The sequence below is a fragment of the Malaya genurostris genome, chromosome 2, assembly GCF_030247185.1.
Source record: "Malaya genurostris strain Urasoe2022 chromosome 2, Malgen_1.1, whole genome shotgun sequence".
NCBI lineage: Eukaryota > Metazoa > Arthropoda > Insecta > Diptera > Culicidae > Malaya > Malaya genurostris.
Window position 1 is genome coordinate 272,430,251 of NC_080571.1, and position 23,197 is coordinate 272,453,447.

General features: G+C 37.6%; 1 protein-coding gene across 2 annotated transcripts in view; it reads right to left on the minus strand.

Moving 5' to 3' along the window:
* Window positions 1-9,009: 9,009 nt before the first annotated feature.
* Window positions 9,010-23,197, minus strand: part of LOC131430056 (protein spaetzle 3) — a 76,141-nt gene continuing 61,953 nt past the window's right edge. For both annotated transcript variants that reach the window (XM_058594680.1, XM_058594681.1), the window contains exons 4-7: window positions 15,747-15,871; window positions 9,815-10,213; window positions 9,627-9,752; window positions 9,010-9,550 (exon numbers count right to left, since the gene is read on the minus strand). In XM_058594680.1, the coding sequence (XP_058450663.1) occupies window positions 9,394-9,550; window positions 9,627-9,752; window positions 9,815-10,213; window positions 15,747-15,871 (807 nt within the window). In that variant the 3' untranslated portion in view covers window positions 9,010-9,393. The remainder of the gene's footprint in view (window positions 9,551-9,626; window positions 9,753-9,814; window positions 10,214-15,746; window positions 15,872-23,197) is intronic.

The following is a 23,197-nucleotide window of genomic DNA, read 5'->3' on the forward strand; positions in this document are numbered from 1 at the left end:
AGAAGAAGAAACGGTAGCGTAAAGCATCAAATAAATTCAGCCAGAGAAAAAAGCTCGCTCTAGGACCAGCACCAGAGCAACGGAACCGGAAAGAAAATTATTCTCCCACGCACACCAGTTCCGTTCTGGCGTCCACCCAACTATTCGGTAATAGGCAGCATAAATCTCGTCTCCCCGTCGTCCAAGTTTACTTTATTAAAGTGTTACTTTCGCCAAAGCCAGCCAGCCAAGTCGATCCAAGTCATAAGCCAGCGTCTAAGGAAAGGCGTCGTCGAATGGTTGGCGTACCCCCGAAGAACTACGAAGCGCTGCTACGTTATAATGATAAAAGGTTAATATCGTGTATTATTTATTGTCAACGCTGCTGCATCTTGGCCCGGCGGCCTCGGCTTGCAGCATTTCCCGTGCAGCAGTGGCAGAAGACGAAAATCGAGAGGGCAAATGTTTTATCACGGGACCAGACAAAGGAAACGAAAGAACTGTGTGGTTCGTACAGGATCCAACCCCATACTCCAGCGATGACATGTTATATGGCTGGGTGGTTTATATTGTTATTAAATAAAAATAGATCTTCCCGCTGCTGGTTGGCTACGTGCTATCGGTGGTGATTTCCTCCTTCAGCAGAAACTAAACGAGCTTTGTGCTCCCGGAACTGGCTATTATATGCCGCATTTTTCTACTCATTACGGCACAAGTCTATGACAATAATAATTACAGCTGGTAGGAGATGGGTTGCTAGGAAATTGAATCCGAACCAACCTGAAGATTTATAGGGAAAAACAGACGGCGTTTGTTCGGCGTTGAGATCATCGTTTTGTATCAAACATTAAAGGTGCTCCCGTCTGCCACCGTCCCGAATCACAGCCATATGTTTCAAGCTCTTCATCCATTATCCATGGCCGCGTGGAATAAATTCCTTCAAAATGGTCTGAAATCCCCGGAAAAGCTTCGAAGGTATTAGCATTAAATGAAGGTAATGATGTGACGAAATTGTTCCCTACCCGTCGTCGTCGGCAGCGCTTAAATGCGCCACTCACTCCGGGCCGGAATTTTTAGTGTCGCTCCCAAAGTCTTTTCCTCAATTTACTTCTACTGTCGGGATTTGACACACATTAAGAGGAGATTTTCGTCGCTTCCACCACTTCGAATGCCCGGCTACGGGTGGCACTCCAACCGATTCGGATTGAAGGGTGGCTTGTGATTGGGCATGGGATTGCGTTGAAGGAAAGAGAGCGAAAAAAAACTGAAGAATCTGAAAATACCCCACAATGAAGACAAGTCGAAAATGCGGCCGGAAAAGGCAACCGAAACGAAGTGAACGAAGAAATTTAAATGAGTGCAATTGTCTTCGCCTTTTATTACTTCATTCACTGCTGGAATGCGAGAATTTTGTGCCGGCTGAGATTTTGAAGGGCTGTAAGAGCGCAGCATGATAAGGATTTTTGTTTTTCTCAGTTGGGCGTGAAATGTGGGTCAGTAGAAATTTCATGAATAGAACTTTGATTACAGCCAGACACAATCAAAATAATGCAAGCATCAGTTTCACGTCTATAACCAATTGACTGAATGCAGTGGCTATTTGGAAACTCGGTTTCTGTATCCCTTTTTTCCCATCCTAAAACGATTCAAATAAAAAAAATCCTTTCCGTTAGCCACACGTGTGCACACACATTGATTTTATGTCACTTCTGGGATAGCACAACAGTGCCGTAAATTCAAAGTTAAACACTTCAGCTGTACTGATTTCCTCCTGCGGAAGATTGGTTCTGACTCGTAGCAGCACGGTGCCGATATCCTCCTCCACAGTCCGGTACGTGCAGCAGCAGCATCATACTTTCACTGGAAACGCTCGGTTTGAACGCCCGGTCGCTCCCTGGTGGGTCGTATTTTCCTGCTACTTTTCTCCCACAGCATGTTTTCCAGATCGCAAAAAGATAACTGCCTGCTGCAATTTCACCTTTTCCTGGTGCGGCATACATTCTACCGCATTTTTTTTCGGGCTAGGACACGCAGGTAGTTATCATCTTCGTTCCAGGGATGATCGTCGCTGTTTCGGTTTGTGTGCGTGCGCGTGTGCCTGTGCAACTGTTACGGGTTATGTCAAGCTTCTCGGATGCTTCTCCCATGAGGTGTCTTTTTACGGCCGTCCAATTCACAATCACGTCGCTGGAATATGAAATGGATGATTTTTATTGCTTTTTGGTTTAGTACATTTTTTATACTGGTGAAGCCAAATCTGAGGGCATTCAGAGCCACGTGAGGCAAGCCGGACGTATTTTGCTGACCATAAACTGTATTTGATGGGAAATTATTATGAGCCATAAACTAATTGATTTCAATAAATTCATATCACTGGTCGTCTGTACGTGCAGAAGTTTAAATTGCTAGTAGTATTGCGCAGAATATAGAATAGACGAATCGCTGACGATTAGTTTATTTTTTATCATGACAAGTTTTAGAAAGTGAACTTTGTTTTTTGCTCTGTCTTAAATATAATTTTGTGAATTTGCTGAATGTGCCATTCAGCTCTCTCTGTAAAAAGAAAATTTCAAACCATAAGCACAGCGATTTGTTTCATTTATTTGACAGTAGAATGAAAAAAATCCTATTTTACTTTTCTTTTCCATATAATCGATCAGTTAAAAGTCAGTTACACACTTACCTCACAGTTACTTCGAAGAGAACGGTCGTTTATCGGAATAAGCACTTCAAGCACTTCAAGACTGTCCTTCGGGGCACTCATGCAAAAGGACCAAAACTACTGTATTCTGTGACAGCAACAAATAATTCGAAAGTTGAAAAGTCTCGATAACAAATATTTGGAAAAGTACAAAGTGATAAAAAATGTTAATAGCTTTCCTGAAAGAACGAAAATAATAGTTGATGTCACTAATTTGTCACTTGAGCTCTAGTAAAATAAATTCATGAAAATCATATTTTTATCTACTATATCACGACACTAGACTACAGATTCACTATATATCTCACAACACTTTAAATGTGTATACACCCAAACCTCCTTTTACGTAATATTCGGGGGCACGTAACTCGAATTTTGACGAGAGGTATAGGAAAGTTTTGCAATCACTGTGCAAACCGACTTTTGAACCGAGGCCGGAGGGTAGAGTGTCATATACCATTCAACTCAGTTCGTCGAGTACGCAAAATAACTGTATGTGTATATGTGTGGGAGTGTGTAGTTTTCATTTATAATTTTATCATGAACTTCGGATCCGACTTCTGGTTCCAGAATCACAGGGTGATTAGTGAAACAATTCGTATTTCAAATTACTTCCTCACTTTCCTAAGAGATGGCGGTACCGATTTTAACAATCTTAGGCTCGAATAAATGGTCTCATAGTATCAAACAAAACTCCCAAATTTCATCAGGATCTGACTTCCGGTTCCGGAATAATAAGGTAAAATATGTTAACAAATACCATCACTTAGAGCGACGAAACAAAAAACGTAAATATATTTCTAATCTGGTCTTGAAACTACTCCAATCTGTAGCTATTATCTGTAGACAACTAAACAAATCGATTTCGGCTATCCTGGTTCCCGATTTCCGATTCCGGAAGCACTGGCAGTAGTGGTTTTATATATTCCAAAATGGATCTCATTCACTTTTCTCATCGATGGCTTAACCGATTTGTACAAACTTAGGTTAAAATTTAAGATCTTATAGTCCCATATTGAAATCCTGAATTTCGTCCGGATCCAACTTCTGGTTCTGGAATTACAGGGTCAAGATTTTTAAAATATGTATACCGTCTAAGAGCTAAAAGCTAAAAGCGGCGAAGTAAAAAACGTAAATTAAATTCCGATCGGTAGTCATTGTCAGTAGACGACCAAACAAATTAATTGCGACCTTCCTGGTCCCCAATTTTCGATTAACGACCGAAAATTGTAGTCATAGACTCAAAAATGTATCCCAGTCCTTTTTCTCGAACCGACTTTGATTATACCGGTTTCCGGATTTCGGTATCGGCAATAGTGGGACTAACTTCGTTTCCTCAGATATGGCCTAACCAATCTAAGTACTGATTCACTCTATAGGTTATACTAGTTCATGGGCAATTCTTTTTGTTTTTCAAGAATCAAAGAAAATTATTTTGTTGAGTACATCATTTATATATGACAATATGTGAGATACGAGAAAGGCATCATTACACTACTAGGTGGATTAAAACAGGGTTTTTTTTATTAAATCGCATGTGTTTTGCAAGGATATTCGTCAATGTTGTTAGTTTTAATAAATTACAAAATTTTTAATATTTTATGACGGGTGTTGTTTTAGGAGGTTTGTTTTTGTCAATAGGGATTACTCTATTGTCTGAAAGTTATTTCGACAGTGTACAGTGACGTCTCTACTCAGTATTGTTTGGCAAAGCATCATGAATAGGTTAACTCCAGAACAACGCCTCCAAATCGTGGACAATTATTTTCAAAATCAGTGTTCAATTAAAACTGCTCATATCACGAACTTCTTTTCAGTGATGATGCATATTTTCGGTTGAATGGATACGTCAACAAACAAACCGGCCGTATTTGGAATAAGAATAATCCATACGCCGTTCAATAATTACCGATGCATCCCGCTAAATGTACTGTTTGGTGAGGTCTATAGACTGGTGGAATCATCGGTCCTTCTTTCTTTAAAAATTGAGTTCGAAGATCAAATGGCTGTGACAACTTTCTTAGCGTAAATATTTCAGCATGCAAACCTAATTTTCCGATATCTACTCATCAAACCCATTCTAAAAATATCTGTAATGTGATGGTTTGTAACGAACAGTGCTGTAAAACTTCATTAACTTAAATTGAAATCGGATGTGTGCACACACTGACCAGCACTCTACTGCAGTAAACTTCACATTCTAACAAACACCCTTCGCAGTCGCACCGAATGGGCAACATCCATCCCGTCCTTCATTCGTTTTTCTTTCTACCGAAGCTCAGTTTAACCAGTCAGTCAGTTTATCTCTTGAGGTTACAAAATATCTCTTACAACTCAATGAGAGAACGGCCTTCAAGTGAGGTTCATGTGAACCAGGGGTTCCCAAACTATTTTGGGTCATGAACCCCTTTACTAAAATTAACTTAGGCCTCAGACCCCCATCAACAAATTCCTTTGAAAATTCAATTACTTGCTTTTTTAATATTGATGTAAAATACTTACCAATTTCTTAGGATGGTCAAATAAACACAACTTTTTTAGCGTAAATATTTCAAATAACAACTTATATCAAACAATAGGGGGTCGATTTCTAGACCTCTTCGACCCCCATAGTCAATTTTTGTTTAAGTCGACCCCCGCAAAAAGGATATCGACCCCAAGGGGTCTATATCGACCACTTTGGGAACCCCTGATGTACACATTCCAATTGGTTCAATATAATGGATGAAAGGTAAACCAGTCATGATAACTGAAATATCAATTACAAACGAAAATTAATTGTTCCCTCTTTCAGTTTTCTTTTTTAATATTTCGAAACACATCTCAATACATTTCAAACTGTCGAATTTATCGATTTTAACTTGCAGGTCATAATTGAAAACTCAAATGAGAACCGCCACCCACTATTTATCATTATGCCCGGAGAGAGCTTTGTGTCATCGAGTTGATGTTTATGCCTATTCATTCGCACTTGCTCACTACCCACAGTGAAGACAAGATTTTGGGTGACTACACAGGTAACAAGTGACTACCCAGCTAACCAGTAAGCACTAATAATAACATTAAAATAGCCTTTTTTTGAGCACCGGAAATGCTTTTAGCTCTATATCTACAATATGAAAGCTCATCTGTTGTAAAACAATCAGAATTTAGCTTTAAGAATGCACACTTGCCATAAATAAGCATTATCTGTAAACAGCCGTACATTTTGTGTGTCCCGGGTTGTCGGTTCAATGCATAGGGCGCTGGTCTTACAAACCAGTTGTCGTTTGTTCGAGCCCCGACCTGGAAGGATTCGTAGTGTCAGTAGAATCGTAGCACTAGCCATGCAATGGTTCTGTACACTCTGAATCGGCTGCGAAGTCTGTTGAAACAGAAGGTCAAATTCCACTACAGGAATGTAATACCAAGGCTTTGCTTTGCCATATATTTCGCCAAAGCCTGCCTTAATTCAGTCGCAAGTGCGATTAAAATGCCAATTAGTAATTATTTGCTCTCATAATGTGGCATTAGTATGTGCTTATTGGTTACCGGGGTAGGTACGGTTATTCAGTTGACGATGAATTCTGGGAGCTTTGGCAACAAAAGTAGAATGAATGAGAAGGGATATGCTGACAGTCAACGGCCATAAATTTCATTTTCATCAAAAATATTCGATTGAATTGAAGTTTTACCGCACTGGTAACGAATATCAATGAACCGGAAATCGCCATCTTGAATTTTCAAACAACATCAAACATTTTTTTTCCGGCATTTTTACTTCAAATCTTTTTCCAGAATATACAACACACGTATGTTGTCAGAGCATTTGTTTCCATATTATGCGAAAATCTTTTTTTACGAAGTCGGTTCGTAAATATAAGCTTACGTTATTTAGAATTTACAACGTTGAAACGTGTCTTTTTCTATAAATGAATAATGAATAAAATATTCGGCTATTTAGAATCTATTTTTTTATGAACTTATTTAAAATATATCAATTTTGCGATTTTTTTAGATCTATCGTTCGAAAACACATATTCAAATGCTTTGCATAATACAAAGCATCAAACAAACAACATTTTGTAATTTTCTCATGGAAAAATATTGAGAAATAAGACGGTGAAGAAATCATTTCGAGTCACGTTGTCCACTGTATCTCAGCGCAAAATTATCAGAAGTCAAAAAATCTAAACAACATGAATTTCATCCTATCCAACTTCCGGTTCCGGAGTTACAAGGTCATATGTGCAAATTTGTGAGAAAATGTGCACTCAATTTACTCGGAATCTTCTTAACGATTTTCTTAAATCTTCTTGAAACTTTTAAAAAGTTCCCGAAAAGCTGATCCAGATCCGACTTTACTAGGCTGCGATATCGTCCTACAAGCTCTAGACCTCTGCTTAGCGCAACCCATGACGAAACGTAAAAAGTAAAAATAGTTGTGTGCACTTTGCACAAAAGAGTCACCTAATCTTGAGTTCGCTTCAAATTAGCTTCGTTAAGTTAGTTTTTGCCGGTAGTTCTGAATTGGCCTACTATCTACCGGAAAGTCAAAATCAACAGCTAAGTGAAATTTAATATACTCAAATGAACACGGTGTGCAGCAGACGGAAAATGGCATCAACACACCGCACACAATACAAAAGTGACTATCCCGGATCAATGGAAGAATCAGTTTCGTCATCCTCTTAATAGTCAAACTTTTTTTCTCGCTCACAGTCAGGGGTTGACTGAGCAAAAATGTATCGGAAAATATGTTTATAGATTCCGTTTTGTACGATGGTTCATAGAGCGCAATCATTATGGCAAGCTGTGATTGGCTCGTGAGAACATAGGTCAATTCAAACCGATTTTTCAATGGTATACTATTGAAATACTTAAACGGCGTTTCCTCATACGCTTAAGTTAAATGTTTCCGAATTGATTGGTAGTTAAATTATATAAATCCATCAACAAATTAGCGTTCAAAATAAAGGCAACGCGACTAGTTTTGCATTTTTCGAATGACACCGTATTGTGGAGAGTAAGGCATTTTCAATGCAATTTTTTTTTCTAAACGCTACTGTGAAGTTAAAGTTTTCGTCATTTTTCAACAAGTTTTTACATAATACTAAGATCACTGTTAATACAACAAACTTAAGCTGATTGTATGAAAACTACGAAAAACTTTTAATCTACGAACGTTACCAAATGCGCGCTTCGCAACACCCGGCGCGTGTGGAAACTTCATGCCGGGAGTCAATATTTTCGTCATAAATTTTAAAATTAGATAATACTAATAATAACAGAGTAAATTAGGTATTGTTCGTTATTAATTGAAGTATCGACCAACTAAATATATTGTTTTGTCAAAAAGAATCGAATAATTCTAAGTAATCGGTCCAATGATCTCGAAAATCTGTCTAAAATTGACTGATATGGAGATATTCCAAACCTGACCGCTTATTTTCCGTATTTTAAACGTAGTCCTACATCAAAAGTGATTGCTTCCACATGCTGTACATTCTCATGGTATAAAAACAGCAAACAGTTATAATACAGCATATTTCAAGCGCGAAGGTTATAAATTATTCATTCAAACCGGCTTTTGAGTTTATCCAGTAAAATAATTAGTAAAGACAACACAAATGCTCAATATATTTAACTCAAGCTTATTTTCAAATCAACTTCCACATTAGTTGCAGAACTTTTCATTGCATCACTGTCTACAATCGATGTTCTCGATGCTTTGAATTACAAATTAATATGTGACAATCGGGAACCGGGATCTGATGAGAAAGCTATTTTGTTTCGATCAATTACATTCTGATATTTCCACCCTTATTCTGAATAACGGCGTATCGTTTTTTCGTTCGTATTTTATTCGTATTCCTAATAACGCTAGCAAAATCAAAGGTAACTAGGATTCGACCGAACCATTCGATCGAAAAACCATCAGAATAAGGGCGATTATCGACAGCTCAACCACCATAGCGAACTTGATGCAGACGGTGGCAGAATTGCAACGGAAAAGTCATCACAAGCAACCAAGAAACTCCTTCTAAAACAAGCTTTCCACGGTTGGAAAGCAAACTTCTAGTACTGCGACAATTTGCAGCACAAAGCTAACGAACTTTGAACGAAAGCTCTCTTCTGTTACATTCGATTACATTACATCAATTTCCAACAGATGTCGCACCTCCTCGCAATGAAAAGTTCGTCGGCTACACACCGTTGAAATTTCTAACAGAATCAGTTCCATGAGTTCCAAAGTGAGTGAAACAAACCGAGTAAAGAAACAAACCGAATAAAAAAACAAATAGGTTGAAAATAATCGCATAATTAGGATTGTCAATAAATGCATACAATTGTTCGTACGAATAATTTAATCTAGATATTTACAGACAATAACTTAGTTTAAACGATAAATCCTAATCGTCTTTAAGTAGGTAACGCATCTCTTCCTAACACTTTATTAAAGTTCGCCCGTTTCGTACTACAATTTGGCTATGTTTCCCTTCATTCGTGCAGGTGGTAACTGCTACTCCAAATTACAAATTACTAGCTAGTCTTAGTATAATACAATGGTAAAAAAAAATGGTTGAATCTCTTTCGTATAGTTCACACCTTTTCCTAAAACTATCACTAGAACAAACAGCACTAAACTAAAGAGCACATCATCACTATTGCAAAATAGAAACATGACTTTGTTCCGGATCGAATCATTTCCAGTCAACTCGAGCACGAATTTTCTAAGGATTGCATCGACAAACGCAGCACGAGGGAAACAAGAACCAGTCCATGAAGATTCCCTTGCAGTCGTTGTCCGGATCGTAGGCCAGCAACCGATGCCATTTATACTTCTGTTCGCAACCACAGTCACCCGAACAACGAGACGTTTGGGTTTTTCTAAGAAAAAAAAAATAAATACAAATATTTTTATAGTCTCGTGTAGGATTACTTCCAACAGCAAAGTTTCACTCACGAACAAACTTCCTGGTGGATGGCTTGTTCAAAATGTTGGGTATTCACAATGGCACGCACTTTCCCGGCCGAATTGGACGCCCAGTACGGTGTGACGATTTCGATTTTAGATTCACAAGCGTCAACCCTGAAACGGAAATAGCGTTAACGTTCAAATGTCTCATCCGATTTCGACTATCATCGACTTACCTCCCCGTACTTTCGCCGCTGCTATCCGTTGAACCTTGCCGTCCGTTGGATCGATTACTGTTACTGCCACTGCCATTACTACTACCACTACTGCTACCACCCCCATTTCCACCAGCTCCGTTGGCGCGATTTTGACTTTGCCTCTTGTTGCGCAGTTTGCCGAAGTAGGAATCACCGGCACCATTGACAAACATTTCCGGAGCATCCGGCGAACCAGGGACCCCGTACAGATCCATCAGCTCCGGCAGTATCGTAAAATGATCATCGGTTTCCTGCAGGTGACGTTTCCGTTTTCGACTCGGCTGCAGTGGCGGTGGATTCCGCGACGTCATCTCAAAGTCACCGTACATTCGTTTCATCAGCGCCTTGTTCTCATCGATGAATGTTTCGATTTTATCTCTGCGGAAAGAGGAAAGAAAACAAACAAACCGATTTAAGCTGATATTGACCTCTTTGCACGTAAACTTTGCGACTGTGAGATTCGAGATTACTCGCAATTCACACCGATGCGATGGCCGGGTAAGTGCACAAATAAACGCACGAACGTCCGACGAGCATTCGAATTACCAGATTTGGGGTACCATGAAAAGTGAAAGACATTTCCGCGAACGACCTTGTTATGTTTGATGAAACCACGAACCAGTATAGCGGGTTATGCTGTAATGCGACTGGAACTTTGTTCGGGTCATGACTGCGGTGTATGCGCAGAAGTTCGACCACTTTTGCAGTCAATCGATTTGCCTCGTAAACCAAACAAGATGAGTTTCACGTTTCACGTATAAAGCACATACGATGATTGATTCCGATTCAAAGTCAACTTGTCAAGATGAATTCGACATTTGTCAGAGCGAGGAAATGACCTTTTTGTGTTATGCTAATGATTTCTTTCACCTGCTGTGGGTGGTAGCAAAAATTCTATGATATCATTTTTTCCGCTTCATTTGTATTTTGTTCGGTCAATTCAAAACGCTTGTTATATATTAAAATGCATAAACAATTGATGGTTGTGTTGATGATTGCTACGAATTTTCATCAAGGAGAGGCGCTTCCATTACTCACATAGTGACAAAAAACAAAAGCTATTCTCTAAAAACTGTGATAAAGTGATAACGCATATAATAAGCAATAAACCTACTCTGCGCCGACCTTAAGCCAAGACTAAATGTACCAGAAACCTATGTTTAACGCAATTTTTTTTAAAGTGAGTTCAAGCGAAGCGTGTCTGGTTAGGAAGCAGTACCGACTTCGTTCAACGCACTGTCAAACATCCGGTAAAAGTGAATGTTTCGGTGTTTATCTCAAAGCACCGATTTGGTTGCTTGAATGATTTCATACAGAATTCCTATGCAGCAAACATGTTCAAAATTCACAGACCTCATAGAATCAACTTCATAATTCACAGACCTTATCGGATTGACCGAAAAAAAATTTGTAACTGATAACAGATTCTTCAAAGGGACTAAAACCTGAAGCATCAAAGCCACCTCTTTCAAGCCTGGATGGAGAAAAAAAGGTAGCCACTTTGCACACGCCTTCGTCAACTTCCGACTCGAACTTTATTGAAAATGTCTGAGCCATAAGGAAGAGCAATCTTAAAAGATCTGTCGCTGCTAGTATAAGAATTCATCACTTGTGGTACATTGGTAAACGTCGATGTGTTCTATTCTTCGATTTAGCATCACTACTAACCGATTGTTTTATTCGATAGCTATTCCAATAGTTCTGAACAGAAATACTAGCGAGCCCTGCACGCTTTCTTAGTGCAATAACATTAGATTGAACGTAAATAAATCAAAACTACTTTCAATGAATTTCAATGGATTTTGTAAAAAGACAGTGGTTCCCAACCTTTTTATATCGCGGACCACGGGTTTGAAATAGCTGTTCTGTGATAAACAACATTTCTTTGTTTTGTCATTTTCGGTAAAAATATATAAAACCGATGGTTGTCAACATGTGTACAGGCAACATACAATGTTCTATATAAAAACCTATTATAATCCACCTAATGGTGTAATGATGCCTTTCTCGTATTACTTATACTCAGTTCGAAAAAAATCTTGTGATTTTAAATCTTATAAGGTGCACATAAATGGTCGCGTCGTCTTTCACACAAATTTATATTCAAGAACATGTAAAATCGTACTGCATGGTTTGAAATCGCGTGAAACAAAAAACAAAAGATCGATAGTACCAACGCGACTTGAACCGAGAAACATTAGATCACAACAGCACGTCAGTTAATCGACTGAACCACAGAAGCACATATCTGCTTAATGAATAATTGATACATATAAATTCATACAGTGGCACTTGGTAGCCGAGTGTAAATTACATTCGAGGTCTGTAAAATTCAGTACGAGTGGAATATTGCGTCATTTGAAAAGTTAAGTGGTTCTGAATTGTATCGTTTGTAGAACTACGTCACCCGTAAAAATCATATTTTTTTCTGTGTATTTTCCGAAACATCACTAGAAGATTAGGCCAAGATTTTTTTTATAAACTTGATATAACTACCATTACCTTCACAACTTGTAAACGGTTATGTCAAGTTAATATAGATTTGAATGTGGCAACCCTGCACGCCGTGTTAGACGGTGGTGATTTCTTCTTCCGCACCAGCTCGTACTGATGCGTACCGGTTTTGCATCATTTTGTTTGACAGTTTGAATGATTTGATACTTATCGCTCTGTAATTTCGGATGAAATTGTACAGTATCTTTTAAGACACTGAGAGCTTTAATTTAAATCATGATTTGTGAAAATCGATTTAACTTGTGTACCAAAAATATGAGAAAAATTGTCACTCACTTTTCTCAGAGATGGTTCAACTGATTTTCACAAACTAAAATTCAAACGAAAGGTCTTATGGTCCCACAGATTGCTATTGAATTTTATCTTTGTCCGACTTCCGGTTCCGGAATTACAAAGTAATATGTGCAAATCTATGGGAAAATTCGCACTCTATTTTCTTAATTTTCATGAGTAAGGGAGAGTGTTTGGTTACCGGCACCCTATTATTTTAAGCTCATAACATCTGACTTAGTGCACATTATGTGGACATCTATACATCAATAGAAAGCTAAAGTTCCTGACTAACAACTGATTAGGAAACTAAGTTGATTCATTTTATTGAAAAAAAAAATGTTATCAATTTAGTAAACCGATAAATTTTGGCCATTTTGAAAAAGGTGGTTACCGGCACCCTAAGAAATTTCTCTAAAAATGGAAGAATATAAGTAAAAACTGCAGCTATTCAAAGAAAAAATAGAATTTATTCTTTTTGGAAGCGTTTTTGACAAAAGTCTTCATTCGCGAAGCCACCATCAGCCTTGGCTCTCTTGATCGAATAATTGGATGGTGGCGCCTTTGGTGTTAATTTGGCCGGTCATCCACGTTTTTTCTAAGCCTGAGCATCTGCTGTACGAGTAGCTAGATGTTTGTCTCGACAGCAGCCTGCATATCACTGACAAATTTTCATGATTTGTCAAAAAAAAGGGGTGCCAGTAACCGAAATCGGTAAACATTTTGAAAAAGACCAAAAAAATCTTTAGTTTCGAAAATTTTAATATCATCCGGTATTAAATCACGAAATAGATCGATTTCACCTCATAAATATTTAATCCACTCACGTTTCCGATTGATGCTCTTCAATTCATGATACTATAAAAACGTGGTTAATCCACCTTGCAGTGAGATGATACCTTTTTTTATCAATCCGCATGTGATTTTTGCATGAATATTCTCCGGTGTTTCAGTTTTAATGACATTATCTTAATGAACGTCGTTTTAAGCGGCAATTTGAGGTTTTAATCATTCATTACTCTGTAATTTCGAAACTGGAAATCGGATCGAATTTGAATCTAAACGTGTGACAATCGATTGAACAATCCATGATATGTCGAAGTAAGTTCCATTTTAGAGCCGGTATTCAGGAACCAACATAACCCAAACCGATTTGTATGGCCATATGACGAATAAATTGCAATAAAGCTTTTCGAGATTGTCATCTTCTATATCGGTATGAATTTTAAAAATTCATCATCCTGTAATTCCAGAACCGGAAGTCAGGATTGGATAATATTAAGTAATTTTGTATGGGACTATAAGTTTATTTTAATTTGAATATTTGTTTCTGAAATTAGATTTGGTTTTTTTTTTTTGAGAAAAAGATTCAGCTTTGAGAAACGATTACTGGAACCGGAATTCGAAAATCGGTGTAGCCGAAGTCAGATAAATTCACCTGAGAAGCTGCATAGTTTACATTTGTTTGAAAATCAGTGTAAATTTTTGAGAAATCGTAATGCGAATTAAATCCGGATCGAAAACTGAATATCGCTAAAACTGAAATAAGTTTATTTGGTTACTAACCAAATCTGCTAACCCGATAGACCTTATTAATATATGTGAAATAGACATTTTTATACTAATCACCCTGTATCCCCGAAACCGGAAGTTGGATCTGACTGAAAAGCAAGATGTTTTACAGAATCTTAAAACTTTTCATTTGAATCTTAGATGATTCTTAGATTTCAATTTAATCTTAGATCGGTTCAGCCATCTACGAGAATAACGAATTACACAATTTTAATTTCATTTCACATATCATCCTGTAGTTCCGGAACCAGAGGTCGGAACCAAACATAATTCAGGAACCTTGTTTTGGAGCATACGACTTTTCATATGAATTTGAGTTTGTAGAAGACGGCTGAGTCATCTCCAAGAAAATTGAGTGAAATTATTTGTCACATACGCATTTGCTGATCTCGACGAACTGATTCGAATGGTATATGGGTGTTATATTCTTCCAGTATGTAAGTAGTTCAAATCAATATAATTATTTATATGACGTCGTCTTCAAAATAGTAAATCCATTATTATACAAAAAATAGTTGTTCTAGAATTTTCTTCTTTTCGAAATCGTAAAACGTTGTCGGAAATCAAGCATTATATGATTCGCCGTATCCTATCGTGAAAGTTTGAGAATCAGGTGTTTCTGGATGTTTCGACCGTTCTTTTTTTCAGTTTCGGTCAACTGTAAGCTAGGACTGCAAGAATAATTAACAATAAAAAGCTGTGAACAACAAGTTGATTTGAAGATGAGAAAACCTAACAAACAAAAGGTACAGGGACTGTTAATTTTTGCAAATGCCTTTCGATCTAAAGGCAGTGTTGGAGATTCAATTATACAATAGTAATAGCATAACATACATTCAATTCTACAAATATGTTTGTCGGCTTCAGGTCGGGTACGCATGACGACTTTTTCATTTTTAACGGGTGCGGATCTGGTTCGGGCTCAAAATTTCGGTTGAAACCTTAACATTTTTTTTCATTCGAGTTGATACGGAAAAAACTCTACCTTTTGCCAAAGCACACAAAAGCCCTTTAGATTTTTTGCTAGATTTGGCTACATTTGGCTAGTTGCCACTGCAGTCGAGAGATACTGATACCGTGACGAAAAGGATGGACTGCATCGAAAAGAACACCAAGTACTCTTAATTCCATCCGATCGGGAGTTATTGGGCATTCGTTATTTATATAGAAAAATACGTTTTCGCGGGATGCTTCAGAAGAGTGTAACATCTTAAACGGAAAAGACTGTCGATATATTCATGCAAATGCAATTATAAACTATTTTGACTACTCCAGTATCAATTTTAGTTCCTCAAAATAATCTCGCGATATTATCTCTGGTGTGCAAACATCAATTAAATCAAACCGAATCTACTTATGAAATCTAAGAAGATTTGACATCATTTACAAGTAAGTGATTAAACGAAACATTTACACGTCTCCCAACATCTAGTTTCAAAAAACTAATACAAAAATGTGGCATGATCCTAATTCAAACAGATTTCATGGAGGTGAAATTTTTTTAACCAACCTGCGTGAGTAATTTTTAATTAGAACTAATAAGCTTAATACTTACATCGGGTAACTGTTGCCCGCCGTTGGACAGAACAGCTGATGATTTTTCTTAACACAAGGAACACCTTTAATCACATCCCCTCGAACGTTGAGACCAAGTGCTAGTGATAGGGCTGTCCACCAAATCTGAAAACAAGAAAATGAAATAAGAAGACAACATTTCAACCAATGCAGAACATTATTAAAGCAGTGTTGGTTAGCACAAATCCAAATTGCTTCGGTCTTACAAATGTCTTATTAGGCTTGATAACTTTGTTACCTACAGATACAAAAAATAAATAAAAATAAAACAGCTCGCCGTCGGCCGGTGCAGATCCTGAGTAAAATGCTAATCAGCCTTCGGAATCGTTGACTCACACCGCACTGACGAGGAGTGGAAAAGGGAGGTCACTGCTAGCTGTGCGTCAAATCGTCCGTAGGTTATGCTCTTCCGAAATGTTTGCTAGCAACGAAAAAATTCTTCTCACGTGTCTGCTCATCGTGACAACTTATGAGAAAAGGTATAAATAAAGGTACAGCGATGTGATCGCGTCGCCTACGGTCAGCTTAAATCACGCGAGCATTAGCCATTCCTGTATCTTACGGTCCCAACTAGAAGACTACGGCAAGGTAAAGGCCAAACCACACTAGCTGCCCATTTACTGGCGGCAATTCATACTTTATATTCCGATCCGGTGCTGCACATTCACCGCAGTCTGGATGTCATTGACAAATTGATTTATTTTATAATTTTCGCGACTCCGCGAAAAAAAATAACACGACTTCGATATCTGAATTAGAACCAGTTTTTCAATCTTGATTTTGCTAACCGCCGCCGATTGACGAGAGGGAGCTCCAGTCTGTGGGGTGGCCAGGTGTGGAATCGCCATTTCTTCTGTTAGACCAGAGCAAAAACCCGTCGATTGTGCGATCGAACGCGACAGGACGACTGCTGGAGCCGTTTGTCGGTAGCTGACCTTGTCCTTAGCGCGCAGTCTCTCAATACGTAGATCTATTAGCATTTTTATACCGCACCACTTGATTCACAATCCCCACAGAGCGAACCGATGCCGGCAGTCAACAAAAGCGAAAGAAGTTATTTTGAACTTTGCAGATACGGTTGGATTGTAGGGTGTGGTTTTATGCACAAGGTTCTGATCTGATCGTTGGCGATCGCGATTTCCTCACAGGCAAATATAGGTATGTGAATGTGTAACAAATCGCAGTTGTTTGCACTTAATCTAAAAGTTAGCGTGTACGAAAACTGGTTTACTAATATCCACGCTGCACGGCAGATACGGTCACAGAAAGAGGAAGTGACAGATCAATGAACAACTGCTTTGTAGCAGTATGAATATTTCACTATTAAACGATATCGAATCTTACAAAGTTCATTTATAGGCAGAAGTAGGCATGGTGAGCGTAGCACATTAGTTTTCATTGAGAAGTAAGGTTTGATTTATTTGATTGATTTATATCGTTTATTTACCCCCGGTGAGAAGTAAGGTTTTAGGCGTATGATTGATTGGTTACACCAATTTTAAATACAAAATGTTATTTGTGTATAGACATAGAAACGTAATAGAGACTCAAATTTTTATTCATTCTTTCGGATGGATTTTTCGTCTTCCGTATTTAAGAATTGTGTGGAAAAAAGGCGGGTGGGTAATATTACTCACATAACCAGATGACGTGAATACGAATTTAGTTTCTTTGATGTTAAAGAATTTGAACTCTGGACCTGGAATTCTGGAGCTGAATTTTTGAGCTGAATGATTGAATGTCATGAATTTTTGAACCAAGCTCTAGATCAGCTTTTTGGAACGGAATTATAAACCTGAGTTCCGGAATGCATTTAAGAACTGAATTTTGGAATTTGTTTTGGAATTTTGGGTCCGAATTCTGGCCCTGAATTTTGGTCTGAAGTTACTCAACTTCAGGTACAGAACTCAGTTTCAGAATTCTGATTCTAGATTTGAAATCTGGTTAGGAATTTTGGAACTGAATCTCAATATTGGTTGAAGAATTCTGTTTCGAAATTCAAATCAAGTCTAGAATGTATTTCCGAAATTTAGTTCCAGGGTCCGAATCTAGAATTAAGATCCTGATCTAACTTCCAAGCTTCGGTTCAAAATTTCAGGCTTAGAATCAAGTTTAGAAATTCGGTTTTAGTTTAAGAGCTCTGGAACTCGATTTTGACCCTGAATTCTGGACGAGGTATTGAATTTAAGAGCTGAATTTAGGAAACCAGAAAAAATTCGGTCTTGGAATCTAACTAAATTTTAGAACTGAACTCTAGTATTGAATTCAGGATTTCCATGCTGGTCTGAGCTGAACCAGTCAACTACGCAATGAATGTAGCATCAAATTTTAATCTTCTTTACTTATCGAGTTATTTGTAATTATGTCGTACTATCAGGTGTACAACTTTGCTTCCACCGTTTTCCGATAGGTGGCTGTACCGCCTGAGGCTGGTCAAAACACATAGATGATAATGCCTTTAAAGTGAGTGTGTACAGTGCCTAACGAATTGTCATCGCCGTTTCAGTGACAGTTGTTCTTGTTTTCGTATTACTCACGCTCGAAAATGTCTGTTTATGTGCCCAATTCTCGCCATTTGCGGGAAGTTTTACTTTTCTCTTACAATTCGAAAAAAAATGCAACTGAAGCGCATCGAATGCTTTCAGAAACTTACGGTGATGCTCTGCTCTGAGTAAAAGAACGTGTCGGGAGTGGTTTCAACGTTTTAAAAATGGTGATTTCGATGTCGAAGACAAACATGATGGTGGAAGAGAAAAAACCTGAATAAGATGAATAACAATTTACTACGAGCTCTTAAAACCGGGTGAAACCATCACAGGAGATCGCTACCGAACGCAACTGATGCGCCTTAGTCGCGCGCTAAAAGAAAAGCGGCCACAGTATCAAGAGCGACATGACAAAGTCATCCTCCAACACGACAATACTCGGCCTCACGTCGCAATAGTGGCCAAAAAGTACCTGGAAACGCTGAAATTGGAAGTCTTGCCCCACCCGCCGTATTCCCCAGATGTCGCCCCTTCTGACTTCCACTTATTTCGTTCGATGGCACACGGCCTGACAGATCAACATTTTCAATCCTTCGATGAGTTGGAAAAATGGATTGCTTTATGGATAGCGTCAAAAGAGGACTCCTTTTTTCGAGCCGAGATCCGAAAATTGCCAGAAAGATGAGAGAAAGTTGTCGCTAGCGATGGACAATACTTTGAATAATACATCTGTAAGCACTTTTTCGTAATTAAGCTTTTAATTTTGGAAAAAAGGCGGAAGCAAAGTTGTACACCTGATACTTAAAATTATATTACAAATTGCTGATCATATTTCCGATGACGTGAAGAAAAAAATATGTTGATACGTAAAATAAAACAAGAGATATTAACCATCAAAAACTTTTCATTCAACCATATGATGAATTTTGAATAGGCGCCCAATAGTAAAGTAAGATGTATTCGTTTCAACGAGAGCTTATTTTAACAGATATGTAATTAGACAGATAACAGATATACAGGCTCGAACAAAATTTTTCAAAATCCTGCGTAAATTTCAAATTTGCTATACGTTGGAAGCACTACTGCCACCTACCCGACTGTTCGCCACGATCTTTGAAAACATTCCAATACGTCCCGGTACGATAACAAAATCCTCCTGCCTGTTATAGAAATATTCCAACTACAACAATTTTAACACTTACCACACGATCTCCAAGTGTTAAAGTCAACTTAATTCCCATAGCGCATAAATCACACGAGAATTCGATCGGAATAAAACAAAAATAAATTTGTCATTTTAACCAACAGCAAAACAAAAATCTAGCGTGAATGAATGTTGCACCAAAAAATTATGGCTCATGTGAAAGCGGCACTCAAATCGTGGGGGCACCTTGTGTTGATCGTGGTGACACGCCACGCTGATAGAGCAAATTTTACACACAGTTGATATGTGAGCCTGTATATCTGTTATCTGTGGTAATTCTAATAGTTCTTTAGATAACATTTGAAGCCATTAGATTTTGCATAGTTTTCCACATCGTTGTCCACTTTTCGTTGTATTATGCAACAATGCAAACGACCAGCAGCAGGATGATGCAACCGCTTTTATTTTAAGCGAAACTGGCTCTGCGAACACCCCGCAGCAGAATTGTTAGCAGTACCGATCGATTCCTAATTGAACCAATTTTGGTTATGAGCTTTCATTTTATGTGATTTCGTTTGAGGCTTTTTCACCAATGGATGGTCTCAACGACCACAAAAATAGCAACATACAGAATTTTGACGTCGATTATTTCATATCAGATTTTGATATTTCAGTTTGGAAAAACTATCAAATGCAGTACGGGACTCATTTCTGGCATTCAAAAAGGCCAAGCACTTTTCTCGAACGCGAAGCAGTCAAATGCTGACTTTATTCGCACGCATTTTGTACGGATTTTGTACTGCGAAAAGTGCACAAAGCTAATCACATTATTTTTGAATTTCACTAAACTGATGGTTTTTATTCCCGATTTGCAAAGCTATGAATAAACTAAAAAGAATATACTGTACATATGGGTTTAGTTTTTGTGATATAGAAGCGTAGAAAATTAATTTTTCAGATAAAATTTTATGTTTTCACATTGAAAAAAACTTATTTTGAAAATATCAAGACTACCGTCATCTAAATTACTTAGGAGAAAGTAAGGAATTTGGAACCATTAGTTTTATTTGCCGTTATCTGACATAGGTGTATGCGAAACCTCTGTCACCGTACTATATCAGATTCATATCAGTTTTTCATTTGCAGTCGTACCAATCAGACGTATTGTGTGTCTTCTGTGACAATCAAGTGGATTTTGAGGTGTTAAATCTTGCCCAGGATGCAGTAGTTTGTGAAATGTGCTTCCAAAACGAAGAAATTTTTATTATTATTTGTGGACCAAGAACAGTCGACATAATGAATAATATGAGAAAGGCATCATTATACCACAAGGTGGATTAAAGCATATTTTCATAATTCTTATAACTTTGAATTAAATTCGAATTTTCCAAAAAGTGTTCTTATCCAGTATTCAGTTCTAAAATACAGATATTCGATCACGTTCCAAAATAGTGCTCGACATTACCCCCTTTTAATGTACATCGTATTTAATCCCTTCGAATAGCTCCGCGATCCGCGCTCATTCACAATCACAGAAAGAACGCGATTTGCGGAATGTTTTGATTTTTCTCATTAGATTACTACAACATTAGCACCGATTAGTTTGCTATGGTGGTTCGGCTAATGAGATGACAATCACCTTTAATCTACAAATTGATCTTATCTTAGTTTCGAAAAGGTCTATAGCAATGCAAAACGATACTTCCTATTAAAAGAAAAATATACTGAATTTTTTAAATCCCAAACTCCGGGTGTAGCATTCGGAAATGAACTGTTGTTTCATACGTGGTGGTCTTCGATCAGTGCACGAAATATCCAAGCAAATTCCTTCTCGCCCACGAAAATCAGCTAGCAATTTGAGTTTTCAGGTACTTAGTAAATCGTTCTGGAAAACTTTTAATATTTTTGTTTCGAATATATATATATATATATATATATATATATATATATATATATATATATATATATATATATATATATATATATATATATATATATATATATATATATATATATATATATATATATATATATATATATATATATATATATATATATATATATATATATATATGTGTATATATTGCGGTAAGATTCTTCATAAGATCTGTCTTTGACCCTTGTATAATAGCATATAGAAACTATTTACTCATAATCTAGATACTCAACATTGAAGGCATTGCATTTTACAGCAGCCTATATTGGAGCCTAAGTTTTTTATGATCGGTTTTTAAATCTTCAAGAATTGAACAATTGCTTCAGCTTTATAGATTCTGTTCTAGTTTTAGCGACGATACTGAATTTACTGTTTAAAACATTGAAATTCATTAGTATGTAATAAGTTATGGAATATGGTTACTACTATACTATACTACACTTATTTATATATGGCAAATCTAGCATCAGTATTGAATGATTGAATGTTTTGAATGGTATGCGTGTTCAGAACACTTTGACATTCGCGTCTAATTTGGGCCGTGACGACGAAAACAGTAAAATATATAGTGCTATGAACAATTCTACAATAAATATTTTGTTGAAAATAAAACATTTAATATTCCAATCAAAGACAACATGAATGGTTGCTTTGAGATCTATCATCAGATTAAAATCAGTTCGTGCTCGCATCTCACACGACGCAGTCGAAAATCATTTACGGTCGAAACAACAGAAACAAAGACAATACAGTACAGTGAACAATAGAGTGTACGGAATGGTCAAATACGATTTAACAAAGCCGGAATCTTGGCCTACAAGACCAAATTCAATTTGTATAGATTTCAAGCGTTGCAAAGTTAGACCAGCAGCAAATGAAATTGAAATCTAACTTAAAGAACGAATGCATCTAGATGCTAATAAAGTAACTGAGATTCAATTTAATAAGGCTTCTAACTGTGTGTACATTATGTTTAAACGTGAAAGCGATGCAATTACATTCGCTTCGGTTAACAACGAGGTGCACAGTGTTGAGTGTGATAACATTCAATACAAAACCCTGTGCACATGGTGGACAATTCACAGTACGCGTGCATGACCTCCCCCCGCAGGTCACCGATAAGTACGTTCGGGAGAATATGTCGCGATACGGTGAAATCCTTTCCATCGAAATGGAAGTATGGCGGAATTTTTTCCCCGGTATCCGGAATGGCGTGCGAGTGGTACGTATGCATCTACGTAAGGCAATTCCATCTTACATCATTTGTGGTCAAGGTGGGACACGTCCGTGTAAAATGTAGATTACCTATGAAAATCAGCTGGTTACATGTTAGTTTTGTGAACAAACTGCACACTACGGTAAATCTTGCACTGAAACTGCGAAAAAGACATCCTCAACCAAAGACAAGGTCAACCGTTCAACAACGAAAACAAGTGAGCGCAGTACTCATGTTTCACCATCAAACCAACCAGTAACTGCAACCAATGTACAACAAGGCGCATCTAAAGCAACTAGCAACGAGCTCAAGACTACGAACAACAAGGAAAACGAAACGAAGACGGACATCACCAACAATACAACCGATGAGGCAATGGATGACGAGACGAGCCACGAACAAAGTGCCCCTCAACCCTCGCAGGAGGGAAATGGAAGCTCTTCTCCTCCTAGAAAAAGAGTGACAACGAGATCCACTCCAAAAAATACACTATTTAAAAAAACGGCTACTTCGGCCACGAAAAGGTTGTACGCAAATAGCCCTGAAAAAAATACCTTTAAAATAATAAGAAAAAATCAGATTAAAATGTACTGTATTGTCGAAACAACTATATGTTTATTCATTCTACCAAAATGCTTGAAAACAAAAG